The sequence below is a fragment of the Triturus cristatus genome, chromosome 12 (genome assembly GCF_964204655.1).
Source record: "Triturus cristatus chromosome 12, aTriCri1.1, whole genome shotgun sequence".
Taxonomy (NCBI): Eukaryota; Metazoa; Chordata; class Amphibia; order Caudata; family Salamandridae; genus Triturus; species Triturus cristatus.
Window position 1 is genome coordinate 636,788,704 of NC_140595.1, and position 24,755 is coordinate 636,813,458.

A 24,755-nucleotide genomic window follows, 5' to 3' on the forward strand; every position below is an offset into this window, starting at 1 on the left:
ACATTGCGATCTGTTTGACAGGAAAATTAAAAGGATCCCAGCCATAAGGTTACAATATTTTTAGAAGCTACATCTGGATCACACAAAGTCTCAAGTATCTTTTGGTATTTCAATACTTTCAGTTGTGTGATAACCATTTATGTGACCAAGTCTGGGATTTTAATGATAAAAAATGGAATATTGATTCCATTAATGAAAATTTTTTAACGCTGCGGTTGAAGAGAGAGTGTTCTTAGAACTGCCTATCGAATAGATTATGTCTAATGCCACTTCCTTTCTATTATACAAGCACCCAATAACTTGTTTCTATGTACAAGAATGTGACCATAGTGGGGTAACAGAGAGATGTGATCTAATGACGAAGTATTTGTATTTGTATCTGTATTGTATCTGTATTTGTATTTTGTGTTTTTTCAGTTGTGCTGGCACTTACGAGTGAAGCTCTAGATTTATCTATGAAACTGTTGCTAAGAATAGTCGATAAAATAGAGTTACGTATAAATAGGTTCATGATATTGGCTTTGATAGCTTACTCCCGCCTGAAATTAAACCCAGTTTATGCAAGTCAATAGAAAAAATTAATTTCCCCTATTTATTTTTGAAAACCTCTTCTTTTCCATTTTTTATTTCCAAAATGTAAAGTGTATGGCTCAGGTTGTCAGAGTGCTATTGCACGGGTATCGGTGTTTGAGCTCGAAAAGGTGAAATCTGTGCGAAAAGCAGTGTCGGGCAAGATAGCGCTAGCCAGTAAACAACCACATTTCTGTGTGCGGAAGGTTGCTTTAATGAGAACATACCTTCCAAGTTTTCAGATTGCTTTTGTGTGACATTTCTCTGGTTGTAGTGCGCGCTTAAGTGAAATTTTACTGTCAAATGTGTTGGGTTCTCACCAGTGGGGAAAGGTCACGCAGCAAGACAGTAACTATAAGGACACGGACACATAGATAGCTGGTATGGACAGGAAGTCCCGTGCGACTCCGGTCTGTTTATTTAAAGCCTTCTGGCCACGCCTGGCCAGAAGGTGATACAATGTTTGCAGTATGTTCCGGGTTGGGGTCTCTATACTCTTAAGCGGCCAACGACTAGACCGCTACATCCCATCCCAAATCAGTTCAAACCAAAACAATAAAATCAACACACGTAGTCAGTGAGCCTTTGATTAGGCTTCGGATGAGGTCTTAAATTGTAATGATGTTGCTGATGGTCCTCTCTCGGGTTTCCTGGCACTTCTGTCACCGACCGTTCTTTTGTCCTCAGGTCCGTCGGACTTTCCGGAGCCACCCCGCTCACACTCGGGCTACCTGTATCGCTATGGCTTCCGCCTAGCCCCCCATTACCTCCATCGGGGACTTCTTCGACCTTTCCACTGCTGAGTTCGGCACTCTCTTGAACCACAATATGTTTCGAGTGATGATCTCTCCATCTTTCTCGGCTGTCACGGCAGTACCCTTTATGCCTTGGGCTGACCACAGTCCCGGTTCATAGGGTGTGCGGAACTTTCCACCGCTGCGACGATTTCTCACAAGAACAGCGCACCCTGAAGTCAGCGGTCGGACCTGTGCTCTTCTCCGCCTGCTCGCTTTTTCGTTGTTGGCCGACCTCCTTGCTTGCGTGCCTGCCGGGTCGTAAGGTTCAGGCTCCCAATTGTCAGCCAAGGGGGATGTTGTCTCTCCTTTGCCCAGACAGCATCAACGACCATGGGGACCTTTGAGTAGTGCAATGTGGCGTGCTCCGAAATTTCCGTAGGAACCTCTGGAGTGTAACTTCCGGGTCGGACTGCTCCGCCACCGATATGCGTAGCACCTTGTTCAGCGTCCGCATGAATCGCTCTGCATCTCCGTTTGCTTGCGGCCACTGCGGTGTGATGCGATGATGTTTGACACCTAGGCGCGCCAGGAAGTCCTTGAATTCGTGCCCTTGGAATGGGGGTCCATTATCTGTTTTGATGACGTGAGGCAGTCCGAAGAGTGCAAATGTCTTGTCCAGCATTGGTAGTAGGTGTTCGAACGCAGTGGATGGTAATACTTCCACCACGGGGTATTTCGTATACCCGTCTACTAAGACAGCGGTCACCGGCCCGTCTGGAAAACTTCCAAAGTCGAGACTGATCCACGACTACGGCGACGGTGCTGGGTCTTCCGTTATCACCGGTAAAGTGTCTTTCCCTTCGTATTGCCTGGTTGGGCATGCGCATGTCTATGCAGAGTCTGATTTGCCCAGGCTGTTTCGGCTTCTCGGCGATCACCATGGGTGACACCCAAGGGGTTGGTCCGGTGACCTTCTCTATCACCCCTTGTTCTTCAAGTTTGAGTAGCTCTTGCTCCACCAACGGCCGTAGATGGAATGGGAAGTGTCTGTGTCTTAGGACCACGGGTTTTACCGAAGTGTCGATATGTAATCGCACCGGGGGTCGTTTCATGCGCCCGAGCCCTTTGAATAGCTGGGGAAACAGCTCTAGGATGTCTTCGGTTTGTAGTACCCTTACCGCATTTGCGAACGTCACTAAGCTTAAGTCTTCTGCAGTGTGGCTCCCCACTAGGATGTCCGCTTCCCTATCGACCACATGGAAGATGGTTGTCACTTCATGGTTATCTGACTTCATCTGCACAGTCATTTTACCTTTTAGCGGCAGAGGTGTTTGACTTCCATATGTGAGAATCTTTACTTTGGATGGAGTGAGTTGAGGCCTTGGGTTTAGTCTCTTGTAGTGTTGGCTTCCCATCACATTGACCGAGGCTCCGGTGTCAATGAGGGCCGTGACAGGGGACCCAGCAACCTCGATGGCACATGTCGGGTGAGGACGTCTCCTCCGTTTTAGGTCACTTGCGAATGATATGAGGAGGCACTCTTCTTCGTCCGTGGACGGGTCTTCGAGGTACGTTCTGTGGTGCGGAGACGCCTTCAGTGTTCGTGCCATGTCAGGTTCTTCAAGCGAGAGGTGTCGCACTGCTTTCGTTGGTGGCCGTCGTCCTGCACTCCCTCTGCCTCTCATACCCCCTCGGCATACGCTGGAGAAGTGATTGGGAATCCCGCACTTCGTGCAGGTTTTCCCTCTGGCCGGGCACTCGCTTGGGGCGTGTTCCTCTCTGCCGCAATATCTGCACTGCGACTGACGTGGCCGTCTCGTGGGCCATCGCCCTCTATTACCACGCCCTTGGGTGTAGGTTGCGTCCACTCGTTCTGTTTTAACTGCCACTGCTTGACTCGCTGTGGGCATGAGCGCCGCTTCCATCGCTGTGGACCGGACCTGGGACAGGTCATGTGACCGCGCTATGTACAAGCATATCTTCCAGGGAGATCCTTGGCTGCCGAAGAATAAGCGTCCTCAACGTTTTGTTGCGGCACCCCTGGATGAGTTGCGCGCGCACTTCTTTGACCGGATCATCTTCAGTGCATGTGCTGGCCAACTTTCTCAGGCGTGCGTGGAACGCGTCCATCGACTCACCTTCCCTCTGACGTGCCTGTCGCAGCTTGAATCGTTCGTAATCGGGGATTTAGTTGAGGGGCAAAATGGGCATTGAATGCCCTCACCGCTGCGTCGTAATCTGTGGGGGCCCCAGTGTTCGGTAGGTGTGCAAATAATTTGTATATCTCATCCCCTGCGAAGTGTAGCAGCAACGATATTTTGACAGTGCCATCCGTCTCTCTGGTGGCGATGAAATAATTGTCCAGTCGGCCGATCCAGACGTTCCACCTTGGGGATGCGGTGGCGGGGTCAATTAGTTCGCTAAACGGCGGTAGCGCACTTACTTGAGAGTGTATGGGCACTGCTGGAGTTGCCGCTGCTGCTTGCTGTGGGGCTGCTGCTGCTCCTGCTTGGTCCGTCATGGTTAGGCGTAGTGTCACCGCCTAGCTGCTTCCTTCTGGCCTCTGAGGTGCGGGACCTGACACGCTTCCCTGCTATCGTTTGTGTTTGCCAGTGCTTGTTTTCTGGCTGTTGATTAAAGAGACCCCCTCTCCTTATGGGCTTGCCAGTGTTCATTTAATGCAACTGCTGTGTTTGTTTGTTTTTTCCTGGTGTGACGCCAGTCAGCTCTTCTACAGCACCCTCTGACAAACACTTAGTGTGTGCAGGAGCTGGACTTTGCCAGTGCTTGATGGCTTTATCATGCCTCTCCCGTGTGGTTTATTCTCTCTCTTTTTTTTTTTCCAGTTCCCCACAGTATTGCTCACCGCTGGGGGCTGCCAGGCTCCGCCAGGCTCCACCGCTGTGATCAGCCTTCCGCTCCTCGTATTTAGGCTCGCTCTGCGCATGCGCGCACCTTCAGAGGCAGCGCAGGCCTCAGCGTGTCCCACCGGCTCCTCGCGGGTCTTTACACCGCGCCGATCAGAACAAAGACAAGGAGCTGCCAAGATGAAACTGCCCGCTTGCGCTGCTCAGCTGGTGGCGGCGGTACCTCAGGACGCCGGCGGGTGGTCCTCTACGCGGCAATCTTCAGCACCACTCTCTTCACGCCACGACGTGCACCGGAGGGCAGCTGGAGCACCACCTCTGTACCCGAGCGGATCAGCTGACACAGTGAGGGGTTCAGTATGCCCACACCCTCGTCGCCAGTGTTGGGTTCCCACCAGTGGGGAAAGGTCACGCAGCAAGACAGTAACTATAAGGACACGGACACATAGATAGCTGGTATGGACTGGAAGTCCCGTGCGACTCTGGTCCGTTTATTTAAAGCCTTCTGGCCACGCCTGACCAGAAGGTGATACAATGTTTGCAGTATGTTCCGGGTTGGGGTCTCTATACTCTTAAGCGGCCAACGACTAGACCGCTACAAAATGTGTGACACTTTCTTGTGAGAAATCAAAGCCGTGACCAGTGTTTGGGTCATACATGCCAACAATAGACCCAACTCACATGGGAGACTCTAAAATGGCTTTATTTTGCCTATCTCTGCAAAATGTAGTAGATACAACGGAGTGTACAGCAGCTGGCGCTTGGATGTCCCCTGGGATTTTCTGCACAAGGTGTTCATTTACCAGGCTACTCAGCTGGTATCGTTGCTCATATGCATAGGTAGTCTGAGGTGGAATTTCATGGCTCATTCAGCAAATCCCCTCCCCCGCTGCCTGATGGTGCACTGTGCCTGTGTATCTTAGTGTGCCCTTGTGAAGTTACGATCAGACATGTCGACCTCCGTGCTGTCATGAGTGCCCCGCTTCCTGTAGGAGTATCTGCGCTCCACCCCGCAGCAACTAAAGTCCTATCGCTTTTACGGTGTTTATTTACATTATATTGCATAACTGCTAAACAAGCAAAAAGTTAAAAAAATATATACTAATCACAAAGGCGAAACCCAATGCATTTCCCAGTGCTTGGTATGTGGTTCATGCTACTTTGTTTGATTTGTTGACCATCGTCTCAGAGGACAATGAAGTGTTTCTTTCTCTTCCTAGTGCAATTCTGATTAGAATTGTTCCATAACACCTGTTTCTAATGTGTTCAAAATGGATTTTTGTTGTTGTTTGTACTGGTATTTACAACCACAGAAAACCCACCCACATCCCTACCTTGTTTAGTGGGGGAAGTCTTATTGAAAATGAATTGTCTTGGAAAAAAGCTTGCAAGGCCTGCGTGTGGAAGGCTAAGCATGCCGCTTCTTTTAAAGATTAACCTATTTTGTGCTGGTCATAAATATTCTCTCGTGATCTCTCACCCACTGTACAGTATGACGAATAACTTGTACTTTTTTGATGGTGCTAAAGGAACACTTTTAGTTTTTTTTTTTAATTTACAAGGCGTGTAGATGGCTTAGTCACAGTACTGAATTATTTGTCCACGTTTTCAGAATGATCTTTTTGTGACTGATTTCTGGGTTTCCTCACTGCCAGATCATGTTACACTGCTAACATTGCTTTCTCGATTGCTTAGGATGCATTCTAAAAGCACAGATTGAAAACAAAAATACTAGTTTTAACAGTATTTTGGTTTGGACCACACCAATTGGGATTTGTTATTTGTTTCGCCCTTCTGCATGTTGCACCGATTATACTTTTAACTGTCTATTTTACTAACAAGATAAACCACAAATTGGCACTTTTCAACACAAAAGTGTGATGTACTCCAAACCACCCTTATTTAATTCAAGAACATTGTGTTTTTCTTTTTAGGAGCCTTCGGTAATTCTGGCTGGATTTTTTACTCCGTCATCTTTATGTACTATCCTCGTTTTTGCATCTTTCCATTTTAGTCGTGATATAGTAGTGTTTTACCACAATTTGAGGAAATTATTGTATTGGAAATCCGTTTCACACATTTCCCTGCATTACAAATATAGCCACGTGCACCTATCGTGCTACGTTGTTTGTTGTTAGCATGGGAGCACTAATCCCTTTTGTAACCTGTCAACACAACCTCCTTCTCTTCATATTCAAACAATCACAGTAATTTGTTCTCCCGCAACAGGTGTATACAGAATCCCAACTAAATATAATTATAAGTTAACTTGTACACTATAATGTGTGTACAGTGTGTCAATAATTCCCCAGTTATTACATGGACAGATCATGTCCTGGATGACGACTGCTCCAAATGTAAAACTAAGGCAACTTCATTTTGACATCTGTGCTGGGCTTGTAGGTTAGTGGCAACTCCCCAGGGAATGTGATCAGAGTACTTTCTGATTTTCCTGGCTGAACGACGGTTCCATCACTTCAACTTTCTTGAGTGGTGTTAGTGACTATTAGGAAAAAAGTACACCACCAAGTGTGTGCACGTGATTTTAGTGCTTGTGAAGAGATGCATCACCCTGGTTTGTAAATGTGCACCTGATATCTGAAAGAAACATGTTGGGTATAGATTCCTTACCTTAGAATTACCCCCAGGCATCAGACTGGATCTGGAAAGTTTTTCGTCAGCAGTACCTCTGTGCGTCTTAAGGTAGCGTTGGTTGGTTCCGCGTCCGTCGTTGGCGTCGTGTCGCCAGAATGATGTCGCGGCAGCTACTTAGACGCTGCCCTCGCACGCTGACGTCAGTTCTGTTCTTTCTTTTTCCGTGCCAGCCAGCGCAGATCCGGGAAGAGGGTACCTCAGTCATTTTTTGACAAACTTTTTCTCAACTTTTGTTGACTTCTTTTTTGAGTTTCGACTCCTATGGTGCATGAGGCTTCACATTCACATTCAATCGCCAGCTCTGCTGTAAACAGGCGTAATAGCACACCGGGGAGGTATTAGACCTCCCTGGTGGGAGTCCAATGATGAAGCATGTCACCAACCAGGTTGGTGAGTGAGGGCTCTTTTTACAAATTTGATTGATCTTTTCGTATTGGCTTTACTCCCGCTTTTGTAGTTTTTTCCTCATACTCTTTTTTGTTGTTTAATAGTATTCTCCTAGGGGGACCAAGAGTGTGTTTCAACCCTCTCTCTCTTGTTTGTTTGATTCTAGTTAGGCAGCGCACAGCTGCGAAAGCCTTTTCCCTTTTTTTGAACTCCTTTATTGTCACGTTTCTTTTCTCCTCCTAATGGAGAATTTAGGTTTAGCCTATTCCAATGAGGAAGTGGACGCCCTTTTGGCTGGTCCCTCCCTCTTTGCAGATGTCTCCATTTCACAAACCATCTCCCAGACGACAGAATAACACAATTTATCTGAGCAGAAACGGAATCGGATACGGACTATTTTACATGGTACTATCCTCACAGAATACCTGAGGAATAATATAGCACCAAGGGGTCTATTAGTGACCAATGCACCACGCATTTTTCTCGATGATGCCTTATTTAGAAAAGAATGGGACCAGATAGCCTGGCTGTGTACCCGCGATTGGCTGGTTCTCATTATAAAAACAGCACTCGGACTCTCAGAGGCTATAATGGTCGAGATCCAATTGGCCGAAACCCATTTTAGGGCGCCTCTTACGGGCTATAAAAAGAAACTGGACGAACTCAATAGAGAAATCAATGAGTCTAAGGATAATTTGACACAGTCCAAGGCTCAGAAATTTCAGAAGGATCTTAAAAGATTCTCTTTTTTGAAAGTCTACCCATATGCCGACCCCGAGTATCTTCCTCCCCTTCCTCCCCTTAAAGAAACAAACAATTCCGATGCATCGGAAGATGATGCCTCTACTACTAGTGGTTCTAGTGGGGGGAGTACTATCGCCCCCCTTTTTTAAAGAGGGGCAGAAGAGGCCGGGGCAAAAGAAGAGGAATGGGTCAAGTCCATTGGGGTACAGAGGAAACACTAGGGAACAACACCCGCAGCAAAACACAGAACCAACAAGCGGGAACCAGCAACACACGAGTCTAGTAACCAATCTCTCTAGTGTTACTCTGTCATCATGTGAACTCTCGGTCTTGGAAAAAGGGCTGGGTTTCATGCCGACGGCACGTTTAGACAAATTTCGTCTACACTGCGAGCTGGCAGACTTTTTTAGAAAACTGAAATTTAAAGCTTTTTTTTGACAATATGGATCCAGCTGAGACCACAGGAAAAAGAAGTGACACCGACCTTAGGATAAAATCTACTTTTAATCCTCCCCCACACACAGTTCCAGCAGAGATTATTGCATTTGAACATGCAGTATTTCTGGATGTGGAAGCATTGGAGGATATAGAGGTCTTCAAGAATATGAGTTCGGTAGAATTTCAAGCACTCCAGTCACTCCAAACCAATACCACAATTGTAATAAAACCAGCAGATAAAGGCGGAGGGGTAGTGATCCAGGATATTGGTGACTATGACAAGGAATGCAGACGTCTCCTCAATGACCCTGTGAGTTACACCCCTTTGTCAAAAGACCCTTCGATGGACCTAAGAGAAGTGAAATATACCTTGGTCCATACGGCAGAATTGAATGAACATATTTCTAAACAAGAGGCACAATTTTTAACTACCAGTGCAGGAATTATACCTTATTTCTACACTCTGCCAAAAACACATAAAAACAGGACCCCACCTCCTGGGTGTCCTATAGTTTCTGGAATTGGCTCCCTTCTGGAGCCCCTTTCCCGGTATTGTGATGAATTTTTGAAACCTTTGCTTCAAAAGACTTCTACTTACCTGAAGGATACTAAAACCCTTTTGGCTCTTATACAGACATTGAACGTGGACAATGACACCACTTTTTTGGTATCATTGGACATTGAGAGCCTCTACACGAGTATACATCAGGATGAAACCATCAGGGTCCTCACTGAGGTACTAGATGCAGCAGAATGGGATTATACCACCACCAGATTCTTTGTGATTGAATGTGCCACATTGGCATTAAAAAAGAACTTTTTTGAATACCAAGGTGACTTGTTTCTGCAAACTATAGGTACATCTATGGGCAGTGTTTTTGCCCCCAGTGCAGCGGGTTTATATGTTTTTGATTTTGAAAGCAAATTCATTCTAAACGTTAATAACCCCTATGGACAACACCTGTCCCTGTGGCACAGATACATTGATGATGTGTTTATCATTTGGCAGGGTCCTGAAAGTCTCTTATCAGATTTCTTCATTTGGATCAATACCTGTGATAGACATCTCAAGTTTACACACACTTATCAAAAAGAGATGATTTTTCTTAATTTGGTCATCACCAAAACCAATGGGACTCTAACAACACGTACCCACTACAAACCCACAGCAAAGAACAACCTACTGTCCTTCTCGAGTTTTCACCCTCGAACTTTATGTGAAAATTATACAGACAGTAATTATGCCTGATGCGCAATTGTAGTGAGGTTGCAGACTTTCGTAAACAATCAGAGGACCTGACTGAGAAACTCAAGAATCGAGGTTACCCACAAAGAATCCTTGCAAAGAGTCGTAAGAGAGCTCGTAATCAACCCAGGGAAGCTCTTTTAGAAGATACAGAAAAAACTGATACGAGTATTCCCCTTACATGTGTAACCACCTACAGTACGGCCTCTAATGCAGTCACCAACTCTATACGCAAGAATTGGCGCATCTTAGAGAGCAATAATAGGAAATGGGGAAATCCTTTGTTCTCCTTAAAAAAAGCCAGAAGTATAAAAGATGCCTTAGTACATACACGCCCAATGAAGATCAAAACACAAGGCGAACAAACACTTTGTAATGCATGGGGTCTCCCCAAAATAACGGGACATTTCCCGTGCGGTTCATGTAGTGTATGTCATTTAACAAAAGCGAGCAAAACCTTGTCCTTAGAAACAGAAAAAGTCTGGACACAAAGGCAATCTGTTCACCACAACCTAGACCACTCAATGTCAACGTTCAATCCTGGAGTTTCCAAGGCAGCTCTCGCTCGGAGACACTTTTTGTCTCGAGTGGAACTCAGGCCTCCTGTACCCCCTTCCGTCCATACCACTCCTGCCCAGAATTCTCAAGAATATCAAGAATGATGGGGCCCAAGTCATCCTTTCTGCCTCCAGACTGGACTCTGAGAGTTTGGTATCCCGAGCTGTTGATCACGGCCATTGATCCTCCGATCAGGCAGCCTCTTCGGGAGGATCGTTTGTCGCAACAGCAGGGGAGGATTCTCTAACTGAATCTGTCACCGCTCCTCCTTCGTGCGTGGAGATAGAGCGGCGACAGTTGACAGCTTTTGACCTTCCGCCCGAAGTCTGCAATGTTATCTTGCCAGCCAGGCTCCCCTTTCTCAGGTCCATCTGTTTATTCTTTCTCTTGCACATCAGAGCTCTACTTGGGGCACCTTGAAGGGCTATCTTTCTGTCATATCTGCCTTTCTGCGGTTGCTAGATTAGCCATTCCTCTTCCAATCCCCTATTATAAAAAGGGTTTTGAAATATCGTAAACATATGTTTTCACCTTCACCCTTCATCATGCCTCAGTGGGACTTCAATCTAGTACTCATATTTCAGATATGCGCTCCTCTCAAGCTGCTTCATAACTGTCCTCTCAGACTCCCTACCATCAAGACGGCCTTCCTACTGGCCTTAACATCTGCCCAGAGGGTCAGTGACATCCAGGCTTTGTCATCTAAGCCTCCATACCTCAACATCTTCCCAGACATGCTTGTTCTTCGCACTATAGCTTATTTTCTGCCCAAAATACTCACTCCTTTCATGTATGCCAGTCAATCACCCTGCCTTCTTTTTACACTCTAAAATAGAGCAAATCCACTCCACTATCTGGACCCAAAAGAGCTTGTTGTACTACCTTGACCGCATGCAAGAGTTCCGGGTGGGCAACCAACTCTTCGTAGGGTATGTCAGAGCAAAGAAAGGGAAGGCTGTGCAGAAAATGACCATCTCTCGGTACACAGTGCTCTGCATTAAAATCTGCTACGCATTGGCCAAGAAGAAACCCACCAGAGCCAAGGCTGTGACCATTGCGTTAGCACACGGAGTTCAAGCAGTGGCGGCTCCTCCGCTATGGCGGAGGAGCATAGCCCCATTGCTTTGAGCAGTGTAAAGGAAAGGAAATATAAAATGATGATAACTTTTAGTTATTATAATTTCAGGTTTCCTTCCTTTGCAGGCGGGTGGGCAGGACTGCTCTGCTCACGCAGAGCAGGAGAGGAGTGGTTTGCCCGCTCCTAAGTGCGCAATGACTGTTTGGTCGGCCCTCTTGAGCCTCCCAAACCAGTCATGTGCACTGTCCCTGTTCTCCATGCAGGCTACATTACAGCCTGCATGGCGAACAAGCCCAGGCTCCCATTCCCTGATTGAGCGTCCCACCAGGACACTCAAAACCAATCACAACGCTGCATTGCAGTGTTGTGATTGGTCAGGGGACCTGGGTGCCTACAGTGTTGTGATTCGTCAGGGGACCTGTCCCACAAAGGGAGCAAGGAGCAGAGTGGCAGGAGTGGGACCGGCGGCAATGTAAGTGTTGTAATTTATTATTCTTTTTTTTTTTCTTACCTCACGCCCGCGCCAGCCCCACACCGCGCCCGCCACCCGCAAGTCATGCCGTCTCCCGGTCCTGTATGTCTGCTAGGCAGCAACATGGGCTTATCTGCACATGTTCACCAGGGACTACTACCTGGACAGTCAGGTCTGTCGGCACGAGCAATTTGCTTGTTCCGTCCTGCAGGACTTTTTTATTTTGAAATGGTTTCGCAGACCCACCTCTGTGGAGGTATTGCTTGGCTATCTATTCTAAGGTAAGAAATCTGCGGCTAGAAGTTTCTATAAGTTGAACAAGTTACTTACCTTCAGTAACACCTTATCTGGTAGAGACTCTTATCTAGTCACCGACTCACCCATATTCCCCACTCTGTGAACAGATTTGTAGGATCAAGGTTGTGTTACCTTTCAGGGCTATAGTGTTACAAACCAGTGGTCAGTGTTACCTGTGTTGTAAAGTCACAAATATAAACTGAAATCAGCGCTCTGGGGTAGCACCTAAATACGCACCGCGCAGGTCACTTCTGACACGGACGAGACAACGACTCTTCACAGAGCCAAACAACACCACCTACTGGCTGTCAGGGATACTGTTTCCAAAATGTTTCCAGATCAAGTCTGATGTCTGGGATAATTCTAAGGTAAGGAATCTGTGGCTAGACAGTCTTTATCAGATAAGGCATTACCGAAGGTAAGTAGCTTGTTCTTAATCTCCAGTACATGGAACCCATACATTAACATCCAGCATGTTGTAAAATATGGACTAGTAAAAACACTGTCCTCATCTGCATATGTCATTGACTTGTGATCTCTTGTCGGAGTATGTAGACGATGTCCCGGTTAAGTGTAATGATCTACTCGATATACTTTTTTTTTATGGCCACTGCTTCCTCTGTTTGTCACCTGATGTGAACCCCTATTTTGCCTTCTTTTTTTATGGGTTGGCAGTATCTTCCTCTCAGCGAACACTTAACAGCACAAATGTGCCTGTCTTTTCGCTTCATTGCAGAGTATTAAGAGGTTAACTTAATTTCTCCAGTATTGTATCTTTCATAGATTCACATGCTTGTATCTTCCCCGTTGTCATGGTGGGAGTCTCGGGATAATTAGAAAAGCAGTACCATAGAAGTACATAAGAAACATCCAGAATGAGAGACAAACTTTGGAAATCGTTAGCCTCCTTATGTAGGCCCAAACTTTGGCCAATCACAGACCAGCCCTAGACCTCAGCTCCCTAGTCAAAGCCACCAGACCTCAGATTTCTAACCCCACGTTGTGTGTAAGGGAGTCTCCCTGAGCTCTGCTCAGTTTTCCAGTGGTGAACTTTTGACCTTGTTTGATTTCACCTCAAGGTATTGTGCTTTCAACCTTCTTTTCTAAAGATGTCTGAGGGTTCTAAGAAGAGGCGTTTTAGGCCCTGTAGATCCTGTGGAAAGCAATTTTTTTTTTTTGGAGTTCCTCCTAAGGATTGCCATTATTGCCATTATCCTAAACATAAGGCACAAGACTGTAAATACTGTAGACACCTTTACTGCTAAAAGTTTGAAAGATAGAGAAGCCAGGTTACTGTTATGGCTTCAAAAGAAAAAATCTAAATCTGGATCTGATATTGAAGAAAGTCATGGGCCATCTTCTGTTGAGAGGAAGCGTAAACATGAGGGCTCTACCTCATTGAAGGCTGATGTGAAGAAACTTAAGGCAGAAAAATCCTCAACTGCCGAGAAATATGCTGTTAAGCCTAAGGAACCAAGCCTAAAGAAGTCTGCTACTTCTATGCCTGTCACCCCGCTCAAACAGGCTTCGGTGACGAAGAAAACTCAGTTGACGCATCCGTCGTTGCGATCTTCTTCAAAATCTCTGACTGCTATGGTGACAACCGCTTCGTCGACGGCTGTGGCAACAGCCTAGTCGACGAAAACAGTGACAAACGATCGCATCGTCGACTGCTGCGACAACGACGACCACCGTTATGTTGATGGTCGCATCTACGACGTCGACGGTAGTTTTCAAATCACCTTCACATCCAGTGTCGACCACGATCACTATCCGACGCCTCACATCGTCGTCGACGGCGTTGTCGACTGCTCAAACACAGGCTACTGAAAAGCTTGCAGATGGTTCCAAAGTTACCGGCAATTTCTCCTTTACCCAAGGTCTTGCCTTTACTTACTTTCCACCTCCTGGACACGCATGAATCAGGTGATGACAGTCTATTTGGACCCGCCTATAGTCCTTCACAGCTTCGCATCAAATGTCAGGACACTGATGAGGAAGAAGAAGCACAAGCACATGCGGAATATATGGAAGGAGACTATTCTTTTACAGGATGCCCCCAAGTTCAGCGTTACGACTCTTTTCAAGAGCTTTATCCATATGAGGCATATGAAGAGATTCCATGCTGTTCCCAGTCTCCTTAGTCACGGATCTCAGACATATGGTTAACGACTACTATAAGAGATTTCCGGATTCTCATGCTCCAGTTCCTTTGACACCTGATGGTCCGAGTATTCAAGTTAATACGCCTCCACATGTGGTTACTCCGCCTCCTGTGGTTCAGGCCGAGAAACAACCTCCTTGATGTATTACCATCCAGGATGATTACATAGAAAGTGATCCAGACGATCAGACCGAGAAAGATGAGCTAACGCAGGATACAGACCTTCTTGGCCAAGAGTGGGATGATTCTGTGGTTCTATCTTCTCCGTCGCCTTCTCCTTCTCCGGCTATTTCACTCCCGGGAGACATTGGGGTCTTCCATGAAGTGCTTGAGAGAGCCTTCAAGAGATTCGATTTGCCTCTACCAGTAGTGCAAACAGAATGTTTCCTTTATGATTTTAAGGACGCTGCAAAGAAATCGGTCCGGTCCATCCCAATTGTCGACCATATTTGGAGTGAGGGCCTGAAAATAATGAATAATCCAGCCTCCGTCCCGGCTGTGTTACCGAGGATGGAGAAGAAATACAAGGCTCCAGATTCGGCTCCAGCTTGCTTAACCTCTTCTGTGCCCATGACGAGATAGTCTCGTCATGGAGCACGGTCGCGCTGTGCCTATGACGAGACTATCTCGTCATGAACCCCACCCACTAATGTAACGCCAGGCACAGGAGGGGGAAAGGGCGTGGCACAGAAGGGGTTAATTGGCCAACCTCATCCAGATTCTGTCATAATGCAGGCTGTCCAGAGGCGTTCCAGGCACCCGCAATCTCCCTGTACGGTACTGCCTGATAGAGAAGGGAAACGCCTTGACAGTATTGGTAAAGGTTTTGCGACCATGGCTGCTACTGCCATTAAAGCTTCTAATGCCTTGGCGATTTTGGGTCGATATGACCGTCATTTATGGTCAGATCTGTCTCCTCTTCTCGAATTACTACCAGAGGATAAGAAGAAAGAAACTAAGGATCTCTTGCAGGAGGGTGCTAGAGTGTCTTCGGAGATGATCGACTCCGCTATCGATTTATCTTCTATTGCCTTTATGCAAATGGCGGGCGCAGCAGTCCTGCACAGGCAAGGATGGTTGACGGCGACATCTTTCCGCCCTGAGGTCCAATCAAAGGTGCTGGACATGCCCTTGGATGGGGAAAATCTTTTCGGGAAACATGTTGATGAGGAGTTGCAGGGTATTAAAAAGATACAGAGACTGCGAGTTCATTGGGCACGCTGCAGCAGAGACGATTTCAATCATTTTGAGGAGGTGGAGGTAGAGGCCAATTTCAGCAGAGGCCATCTTTTCAGTCCTACAGATTTCAACCATATGGCCAAGAGGGCTACAGATCTCAATACGGAGGACATCATCAACAATTTCGATCCTCCAACACGTCTTACAACCAGCAGTCACTTAGACGTAAACCTGCAGGAATAGGAAAACTGCAGGATTCATCAAGGAGGCAGTGACATCTCTCCTCCAGTCACCTCAGTTCATTCACAACGTCTTCGGTCTCATCACCCCTCTCCATTTCTGGATCAATGGCAAATCATAACGAGGGATAAATGGGTGCTGGACATCATTCAACACGGCCACACCTTAGAGTTTCTCCACAAACCTCCTCGAACTCCGCCTCCAAGGAATACTTTCCATCATCATCTGTCCTTGTTGAGACGAGAAATAGCAACACTACTAAAAAAAGGGGCGATAGAAAAAGTGCCTTTCAAGCAACGGGGGAAAGGTCTCTACTCCAAATTCTTTTTAATAAAGAAAAAATGCGGGAAATGGAGGCAAGTCATGGACCGAAGGCAGTTAAACAAATACATTAAAAAGCAGTCATTCAGAATGTTATCTCTCCAAGAGATTCTCTTATTGATACACAAAGGGGACTTTCTGGCGTCTCTTGATCTCTTGGATGCATACTTTCATATCCCCATTCATTCAAAGCATCAGCAATTCCTAAGGTTTGATGTGGCTGGTGTTCATTTCCAGTTCAAGGTTTTGCCATTTGGCCTTCGCTCAGCTCCCAAAGTCTTTACGAAATGCATGGCTCCGGTAGCGGCCTTTCTGAGACGACAGGGACACCAAGTTTACCCCTACTTGGACGACTGGCTGGTAAAAGGGGCAACATATCACTCTGCAAGAAAATCTACGCAGGCCTGTCAACAGCTCTTCAAGTCTCTGGGGTTACAGCTCAACGTGCAGAAGTCACATTTGGTTCCGAACCAGAAGCGTGTGTTCCTAGGAGCTCTTCTAGACACAAGGCTAATGAAGGCGTATCCCACTTCGGAGTGGAAGCTCAAGATAATGCGCTTAGCATCTCTTTTATGCGCAAAAGAGTTCACTTCTGTGAGAATATTCAAATCCTTACTGGGAATGCTGTCGTCTTGCATCCCGTTGATTCCAAATTGTCGACTGCTCATGAGGCCTCTGCAGGAGCAGTTGGACTTGCAATGGGTGCAGATGCACGGTTCATTTGAGGACATCATCTCCCTCCCTCAAACGATAAACGATAAACACTCTCTGTCGTGGTGGGAGAAAGAAAACAATCTTTCCCCGGGATTTTCATTCCAAACAATTCAACCTCATTACATTATTACGACAGACGCCTCAATGGAGGGCTTGGGGGGCGCATCTTCAGGAGTTGCAAATTCACAGAAAATGGTCCCTCCAAGAGACATGTTCACACATCAATCTCTTAGAACTGAAGGCCGTGTTTCTGGGACTGCAGGCGTTTTTTCCCAGAAGCCAAGGATCCTCCGTTGTAGAAAGAGCAGACACTACCACTACAATGTTTTACCTTGCCAAACAAGGGGGCACCAGGTCTCTCACTCTATCGGAACAGGCCCAAAAGATTTGGATATGGTTCATCACCACATAAACACTGCAGATAGAGCATGTCCCGGGCGTGGACGACAATTGGGCAGATTCTCTAAGCAGAACATCTTACCAGTGTCATGAATGGGAATTAAACGACGTTCATTTGAAGCGAGTCTTCTAGCTGTGGGGCACTCCAAAACTAGATCTGTTTGCGGCAGAAGACAACCGGAAGTGCGAAAGGTTCGACAGCAGATTCCCTCAGAGGAATTCTTGGGGAAAACTCTACAGATGCAATGGACGGGAACATTTGCCTATGCGTTTCCACCGTTTCCCCTCATCCCGCGAGTGTTGAACAAAATGAGACAGGAACCATGCCGTCTAATTCTCATAGCTCCGGATTGGCCGAGGCAGTTCTAGTACACGGAGCTTCTCCTGTGTTCGATATCGCCAAACATTCTCTTCCCTCCGCTACCAAACTTACTCTTGATGAACAACGGCCAAGTTGTTCATCCTCAGATAAGCTCTCTAAGTTTGTCTGCCTGGAACCTCATGACTATGAATTCGCAGACTTAAACATCTCGCTGAATTGCAGGTCTATTATGCAGCGGGCCAGAGCTCCATCCACTACCAAGTTTTATGTTGCAAAATGGAAGCAATTCTGTCATTGGTGCGAAGAAAAGGAGTTGCATCCTTTCCACTCCACTCCAGATCAAATTTTGCCCTACTTACTTCACTTAGCCAAGTCTAAATTAGCTCATTCATCAATCAAGGTACACCTGGCGGCAATATCCAGGTTTCGTAGAAGGTCAGGTGACCTGTCTTTGTGGTCGACACAAATCGTTAAGGAATTTATGAAAGGACTCTTCAGGGTTTTCCCACCCTTAAAACGCCCTGCAGTTCCGTGGGAACTAAATACAGTTCTGGCTCAATTGATGAAATCACCTTTCGAAGCCATTCATGAAGCGGATTTGAAATATGTTTCTTGGAAGACGGCTCTTCTCTTAGCCCTCACATCGGCGAGAAGAATTAGTGAGATACAAGCTTTCACGATTGCTGAACCTTTTCTCCAAATCAGACAAGATAAGCTTATCTTGAGGACAAATCCTCAATTTATCCCTAAGGTTCCAACTTAATTTCAATTGAATGAACCAGTTGTACTTTCCACGTGCTTTGGGAATTCCTCATCCAACGCTGACATTACATTCTTTAGATGTGAAAAGGTGCATCAAGTTCTACATACACAGAACTAGAACTTTCAGAAAATCTGATCAGTTGTTTGTGTCTTTTACATCACCTAGAAAGGGTCAAGCCCTTTCAAGAAACAGTATCGCATGTTGGATTTCCTCGGCGATTATGTTCTGCCATAGTAAGGATGGGAAGCCTTTATCTTCTAAGGTATATGCGCACTCAACGAGGAATATGGCAGCTTCTACAGCTTTGTTTGCCGGTGTCGCTTTCAGACATTTGTAGAGCCATGGTCCAACGTGCACACGTTTACTAAGCATTACTGCTTGGACTCGGCATGGAAACACGATGCTGCTGTGGGTCAAGGTGTCCGGAGACATCTGTTTGCATAAGGTACTGTGTTTTCATATATATATGTGTGTGTGTATATATCTCTGAACCCTCCATTCCTGAAGAGAAAACGGGTCGCACTCTTGCAGCGTTGTTTCAGCAGGTTAATTTATTTCTTTAAATTCATTTAACAGGAGCACAGACAAAAACCAACGCGTTTCGGTATTTCGTAATGCCTTGGTCACGGTTCATTCTCGGCACGATCTCAGCTGTTTTTTTTTTAATTTAAATTTGTTTATTGGTTTTAATCAAAGCCATACATACATTATTGGACGACATACCTGAGACAGTTAACAGATCAAGGAACAGCCATTAGTACTTGAATCATGCTATGCTCTCCCCTCACGGCTCACTTGCTTAGTCATCTCCATTTCAGCAGTAGGCGACACACAAGGGTTCCCTCGATATCGGCTGTTTTTTTTAAACAATTCAAAGCACCATGCGTCATTTCCTGTTTGGCAAGGGAGTCTCTCCACAGATTTCTGAGAGTTTTAGTTCCTTCTATTTTTTCGTGCAATGTTACAAATGGTGCAAAATCAATTCCATTACAAGTGCAGTGAATTAAAATCTAAACAATAAATACATTTCCACCAAGAGACAAGCATTATCAAGCTGCAGTGTTTGCCATATTACAGTCCATTTTAGTATGGTTCAATATGCAGACCACCTCTAAACTAATTTTAAAAGTTCTTGTTGCCAACAAATGAATACACAATCCAATGTCGCCCCATTGCAGGGTGTGGTCTGAGGTCTCTTATTGGCAGATACAACAAGAACTTATCAAATTAATTTTTAGGTGGTCTGCATATTGAGCCTTACTAAAATGGACTGAAAATAGAGGGAACTACAACTCCCAGAAATCTGTGGAGAGACTCCCTTGCCAAACAGGAAATGACGCATGGCGCTTTGAATTGTTTAAAAAAAACAGCTGAGATCGCGCCGAGAGTTAACCGTGACCAAGGTATTACAAAATACCGAAACACGTTGGTTTTTGTCTATGCTCCTGTTGAATGAACTTAAGGAAATAAATTAACCTGCTGAAACAACGCTGCAAGAGTGCGACCCGCTTTCTCTTCAGGAATGGAGGGTGCAGTTGGATGTTAAGAGGTTTAGTTCAACCGCGGAGGTAATGCACCTTATTGAGCGCCAGCAACCAGAGCAAAAGGGAACCAAACTTGGAAGGAGATATATATATCATTTCAATTTAGTCTCGTGTATTTGATTGTCACAATTATTCATTGTTTATGGTGTTTTTTTCTAAGGCATACTTCATAATGTTTTTCATGTGTGCAACATGTCTTTTCTGACAAAAGAAGGGCTTCACCTAGCCGCATGCTATGGTTTTGACACTGCTCGCTACTCTGATACAAGCATGTGAATCTATGAAAGCTACAATACTGGAGAAAAAACAAGTTACTTACCAGTATTGTTATCTTTCATAGATTCACATGCGGCCTGCCCTCCTCCCCGTCTAGGCTTTCTACTTCTGATCTCAGGCTATATCTTTACCGTAGCACACTTGTGTGCGAAATCTAAGGTCTGGTGGCTCTGACTGGGGAGCTGAGGTCTAGGGCTGGTCTGTGATTGGCCAAAGTTTGGGCCTACATAAGGAGGCTAACGATTTTCAAAGTGTGTCTCTCCTTCTGGATGTTTCTTATGTACTTCTATAGTACTGCTTTTCTATTTACCGCGAGACTCCCACAATGGCGACGGGTAAGATACAAGCATGTGAATCTATGAAAGATAACAATATTGGAGAACCACAGTGTACAGGTAAGTAACTTGTTTTTTACTCTATGAGGTATAAAGAGGGCAAATGGCTTAATGAATTGATGGTAGGGTGAAAGGGTCTTCAGTGAAATAGTAATTTCTTTGATATTGTAGGTCATCAGTTTTTATCCATCCATGCAAACCTTTATTCTTAGTCTTCATTTACCATGAAACAGTCGAGCGATTTGGTTTCTCGTGATTGAAGATTAAATAGTTTTGTCTCCCACATGAGCAGTGCTTTGCTAATCCTGCATCATTTATGGGATGCAAATACTGGCTTCAAATGGTCTGTCCAGGTCTCATTGGAAGAGAAACCGGTTATTCATTAATGGAAAAGACTAATCTTAATATGGGCAACTACTTGGTCAGTTATTCAACATGTAGACACCACTGCCTCTCTCTACTCCAGCTTATGCTTGTAGGAAGCTGGCTCTTTATATAGTATACCAAAAAGAGGTATACTGTGCAAGGAGTCCATGTATTCCCTTATAAGTGGACAGGGGATTGCTCTAGCAATCCCAAGGTGGTCTTCTAGGAAGTAGTGTGGTTGAGCAGCCTTAGGCTTATCAGAGAAGAGTGTTAGACATCTGCAATACATACACAGTCAATAAATGATGCACATGACTCAATAAGGAGATCCACACCAATTTACAAAAATAACTCTTATCTTTAAATATGTTTTGACACCGAGATCATCAAAATAAGGTAAGTAAGTTTCGAGATAGAAATACTTTTGAATTTCAGAAGTCGTCACACATACATTCCATACAGGTACTTCATGGCGACTTACAGGACCAATTTACTGAAGTTGAGGTAAGTAAGTATGAGGCAAGATCCAAGACAGCACCAACAGGTCACTTCGGACAGCATTGGGGCAGCCGGGTGCAGAAGTGCTTTTCACCGTAGGATGCCCAATGTAATCCTATGGGGGGGGTTAACATGTACTGCATTCGGGAACTTTAATGCGACTTACCATGACAAATCTCCTCGACTTAAGGTGAGTATGGCGCAGGGTCCAAGGCCACACCAACCGGTCACCTCAAGAGACTCTGGGTTTCGGAATGCAGTGGTGTGTTACGGTGTCAGGTGCCCAGTGCTAGTCAATAGGGAACGATCTGGTTGGAAAGAGCCTGCAAGTTTGGACTGGGAAACCAGTCAGGCTGAACCAACAAGTGGACTCTGGTCTTATGCTGCTCGGGGACGTGGGAACACCTTTGATCCACTTCCTCTCGAGTCAGGGGCGACAGGTGTAGAAGTGTCTTGAGGCACCAGGTATTTTACTGCTGAGCTACTCGCGGTCAGGGGAGTTTGCACACACAGGCTACAGCTGGTGTCGAGGAATCCCCTCCTCCTGGCAAACTTGAGGTGGGTTTCTTCTCTGGAGGGCTGGGGGACTACTCTGGCACCGTTGGACCACTTCCACTCGGACTTGGAGCAACGGGTGCAGTGGGTTGGCCAGTGTCGGGTTTATGCGGTCCGGAGTACTCACAATTTTTTCTTTGGTACCTGAAGGATGCAGTGAAGCAGCTCTGCTGCTCCATGGAGTTCCTGAGTCTTGGCAGAATTGTTGGCTGTCCACCCAGGCTTTTGGAGGCACAGCAGCTTACAGGGTGAGTCGAATTTGGTGCAATCGTCAGGAACAGCAACCAGGCCGGCAGGGTTGGCACCAAGTCAGTGGCTCATTCCACAGTTCTTGTTTTTGTGAAACTTCAGTTCTTCTTTTAGTTCAGCAGGAACTGATTTCCTGGTGACTAGATTTAGGGGTGTTAGGTGAGTGTAGGATAGTAGCCAGTGGTCTTCTACCCATGAGGTCACTACGCCCCCTATATGACCTCTTCCTTTGGGAAGTCGCATAACCCTGTTCAAGAGTTCCTAAGTTTACCATTACAAAGATGGCAGACTTCTGATTTCCGTATTCACTTCAGGTAGCCCACCTTAGGGGTGGAACTAGCCGGAAGGTGTACACACCTTCTCCAACTAATAATTTTCCTGCCTGTCCAGGTGCCAAGTGGGCCCTGGACATGGGGGGGTCGGCATCCTCACCTGTGAGGAAAGCCAGATTTGCATACCAAAGGCAGTGGGCTCTTTGAAGCTCCCTGTCTTTGAATGCAAATTTGCAGGTTGTTCTGTGGCAAGGGGTGTAAACACACATTGCACGAGCAGGCTTTGTTCCTGACCTCCTGAGAGCAATGGCCTTCAGCCCATGGGGTCAAACTCGTCTGTGGTGGCAGGCTTGCTGGCTGGCTGGGATCAGTCAGTCAGCACACTAGTAGTTGGTAGGTTTTTAGGGGTTATCTCTAAGGTGCCCTCTGGGTGCATGTATTAATAAATCCATCACTGGAATCCGTGTGGGTTTATTAATATGAGATGTTTGATACCAAACATCTGTAGTTTCAGTGAAGCCATCATGTAGCTGGGGAACTCATTTTCGACCAGTGTCCAGCACATGTACTTAAAATGGCTTCCTTGGTCACTTCTACTGGCAATAATTGAACTGACCAGCCCAGGAGCCTCTCTGCTCATGCAGATATGACCACACATGCAAAAATGCAGCCTGCTTTAGGGCTGAAAGGCCTGCTGTAGGGGTGACTTAACAAATAGTACATGTAGTGTTAGGGGAAATGGCACACAGGTATGTGACGTGTTGTATGTTCACTTTTTAGAGCACCTTGTCACACAGCCTGCAGTGGCAGTCTGTATGAGTTTCGTGCTGGGTCCCTTAGAGTGGCACAAAATATAGCTCTTAGGGACACTCTGCAGTACTTCTGCCCCTGGTACAAGAGGTACCACTTACTAGGGACTTACAGAAGTGCTAAGGGACTGGTCGCTTGGGGATCAAATGACCAGTTGTCTTGTTTTGGGGAAAGAACACTGGCGACTTGTTTAGCAGGAACCCAGTGCACTTCAGTCAAAGTTACATCAAATACCAGGCACAAAATGAGGGGACTACTACAACAAAAACCCAGTTTCCTACAATGCTCATTAAAGATAGATGGGCTATTGCACCTTTCGATTCTAGTTCACTTGTCCTTGCATTCTATTTAGATTGTGGAAATCTTTGGAAAAAAATAACTGCAGAAGAGCTAGGGTACTTTTAACTATAGCTCTTGCTTTAATGCTCTTCATTTTCTTTGACTTGTACTGAGCAGAAACTTGACTGTGCATAAGTAGCCTTGTATTAGATTTGTTTTGCCTTAAGCAGTCACATTCATAAATTGCATTCATTAGATGTCTATCTTGGAAGATAATTGCTCAATAACAGGACTAAACTTTACTTATTCATTCTTGTGACTTGTATTGTGTGTATATATGTTTTTAAAATATTTTGCTTGCTTTTTCTGTTTCCTCATAGGTTCTTTCCGGTTAAAGTATGCCCCACCATCCGAAAGTCTCGATTCGGCAGAATGACAGTTTTCATCTGAATTGTGTACTCGACTCATGAGGAAAGAGCATGCATCAAAAGTTAACTGAGTTACCAGCTGCTGTAATTTTCAACACATTTTTAATCCAAAGGTTATAAATATCTTATTTTAGGACAGAAACTGTGTATCAGACACTAAATTTTGTCAAGTGCCAAGTCCCACGTTTTGGATATTGATGATGGATTTAAAACATGGTTTCCACTCTCCTCTTTGGAATCTGCCAGGGTAAAGTAATCGTCAAGGAATGCTCTTGCCATAGTTGTTTTTCTAGCACAAAGACTAAAAACCCTGAGCGTCTTGATGGACCAATGTATAATCTGACAGATCACCCTTGGAGGAGTTGAATGTACTTAGAGTGCAGGTTTGCCTTCAGACTTGAGTTTGATACTCGCTGTATACGATATCAAGGTTTTTGTTAAGTGATAGCAAACTAATCACTAGTATTTTTTTTATTGAACAAATTGCACTAAAGGAAATGCACGATGATTCTATCTCCACAGTTTTTAGCACAGCAGAAGAACTGTTGGGGGTGAATGCAAGAGTCAGAAACAGTAACCTCTGCTCTTAAAATTGACAGATGTAAAACTTTGTGGCCTATTTCAGTATTAAAATATGAGGGTTTTGCTCTGTTCCAAAACATAGACCAGGCCATTTTAATTTATTCAGCTAACCAACAAGCACTGCAGTGTCTATTTGAAAACTTGTAACCAGCTGTGGAGTTAGCTTTGTTTTAAGGGTCCAAATGCAAAGACTTTGAGTAATTCATTTTCCTTCGCCTATGTTTAATGTTCACTGCTGCCGACCATGCACATGCTTCAACTCTTCAGACTAAAGTTTCTGTCTCTGCATTGAAAATACAAATGTTTTACATCATCTTCATGAACCCAAGGAACTTTGAATAATAAGAGCTTGAAAGCAACGTCAAAAGGTGAACATTGGTAACACAGCTGACGTTTTAAGAGTTCAATAG

The 24,755-nt window shown here is 45.4% G+C and overlaps 1 protein-coding gene across 1 annotated transcript in view; it reads left to right on the forward strand.

The window, feature by feature from the left end:
• The window catches only part of ZCCHC14 (zinc finger CCHC-type containing 14), a 680,296-nt gene extending 656,398 nt beyond the window's left edge, over positions 1-23,898 (forward strand). Inside the window, exon 13 of the mRNA XM_085639437.1 lies at positions 23,716-23,898. Within this exon, the coding sequence (XP_085495563.1) occupies positions 23,716-23,771 (56 nt within the window). The 3' untranslated portion in view covers positions 23,772-23,898. The remainder of the gene's footprint in view (positions 1-23,715) is intronic.
• The last annotated feature ends 857 nt before the right edge of the window (positions 23,899-24,755 follow it).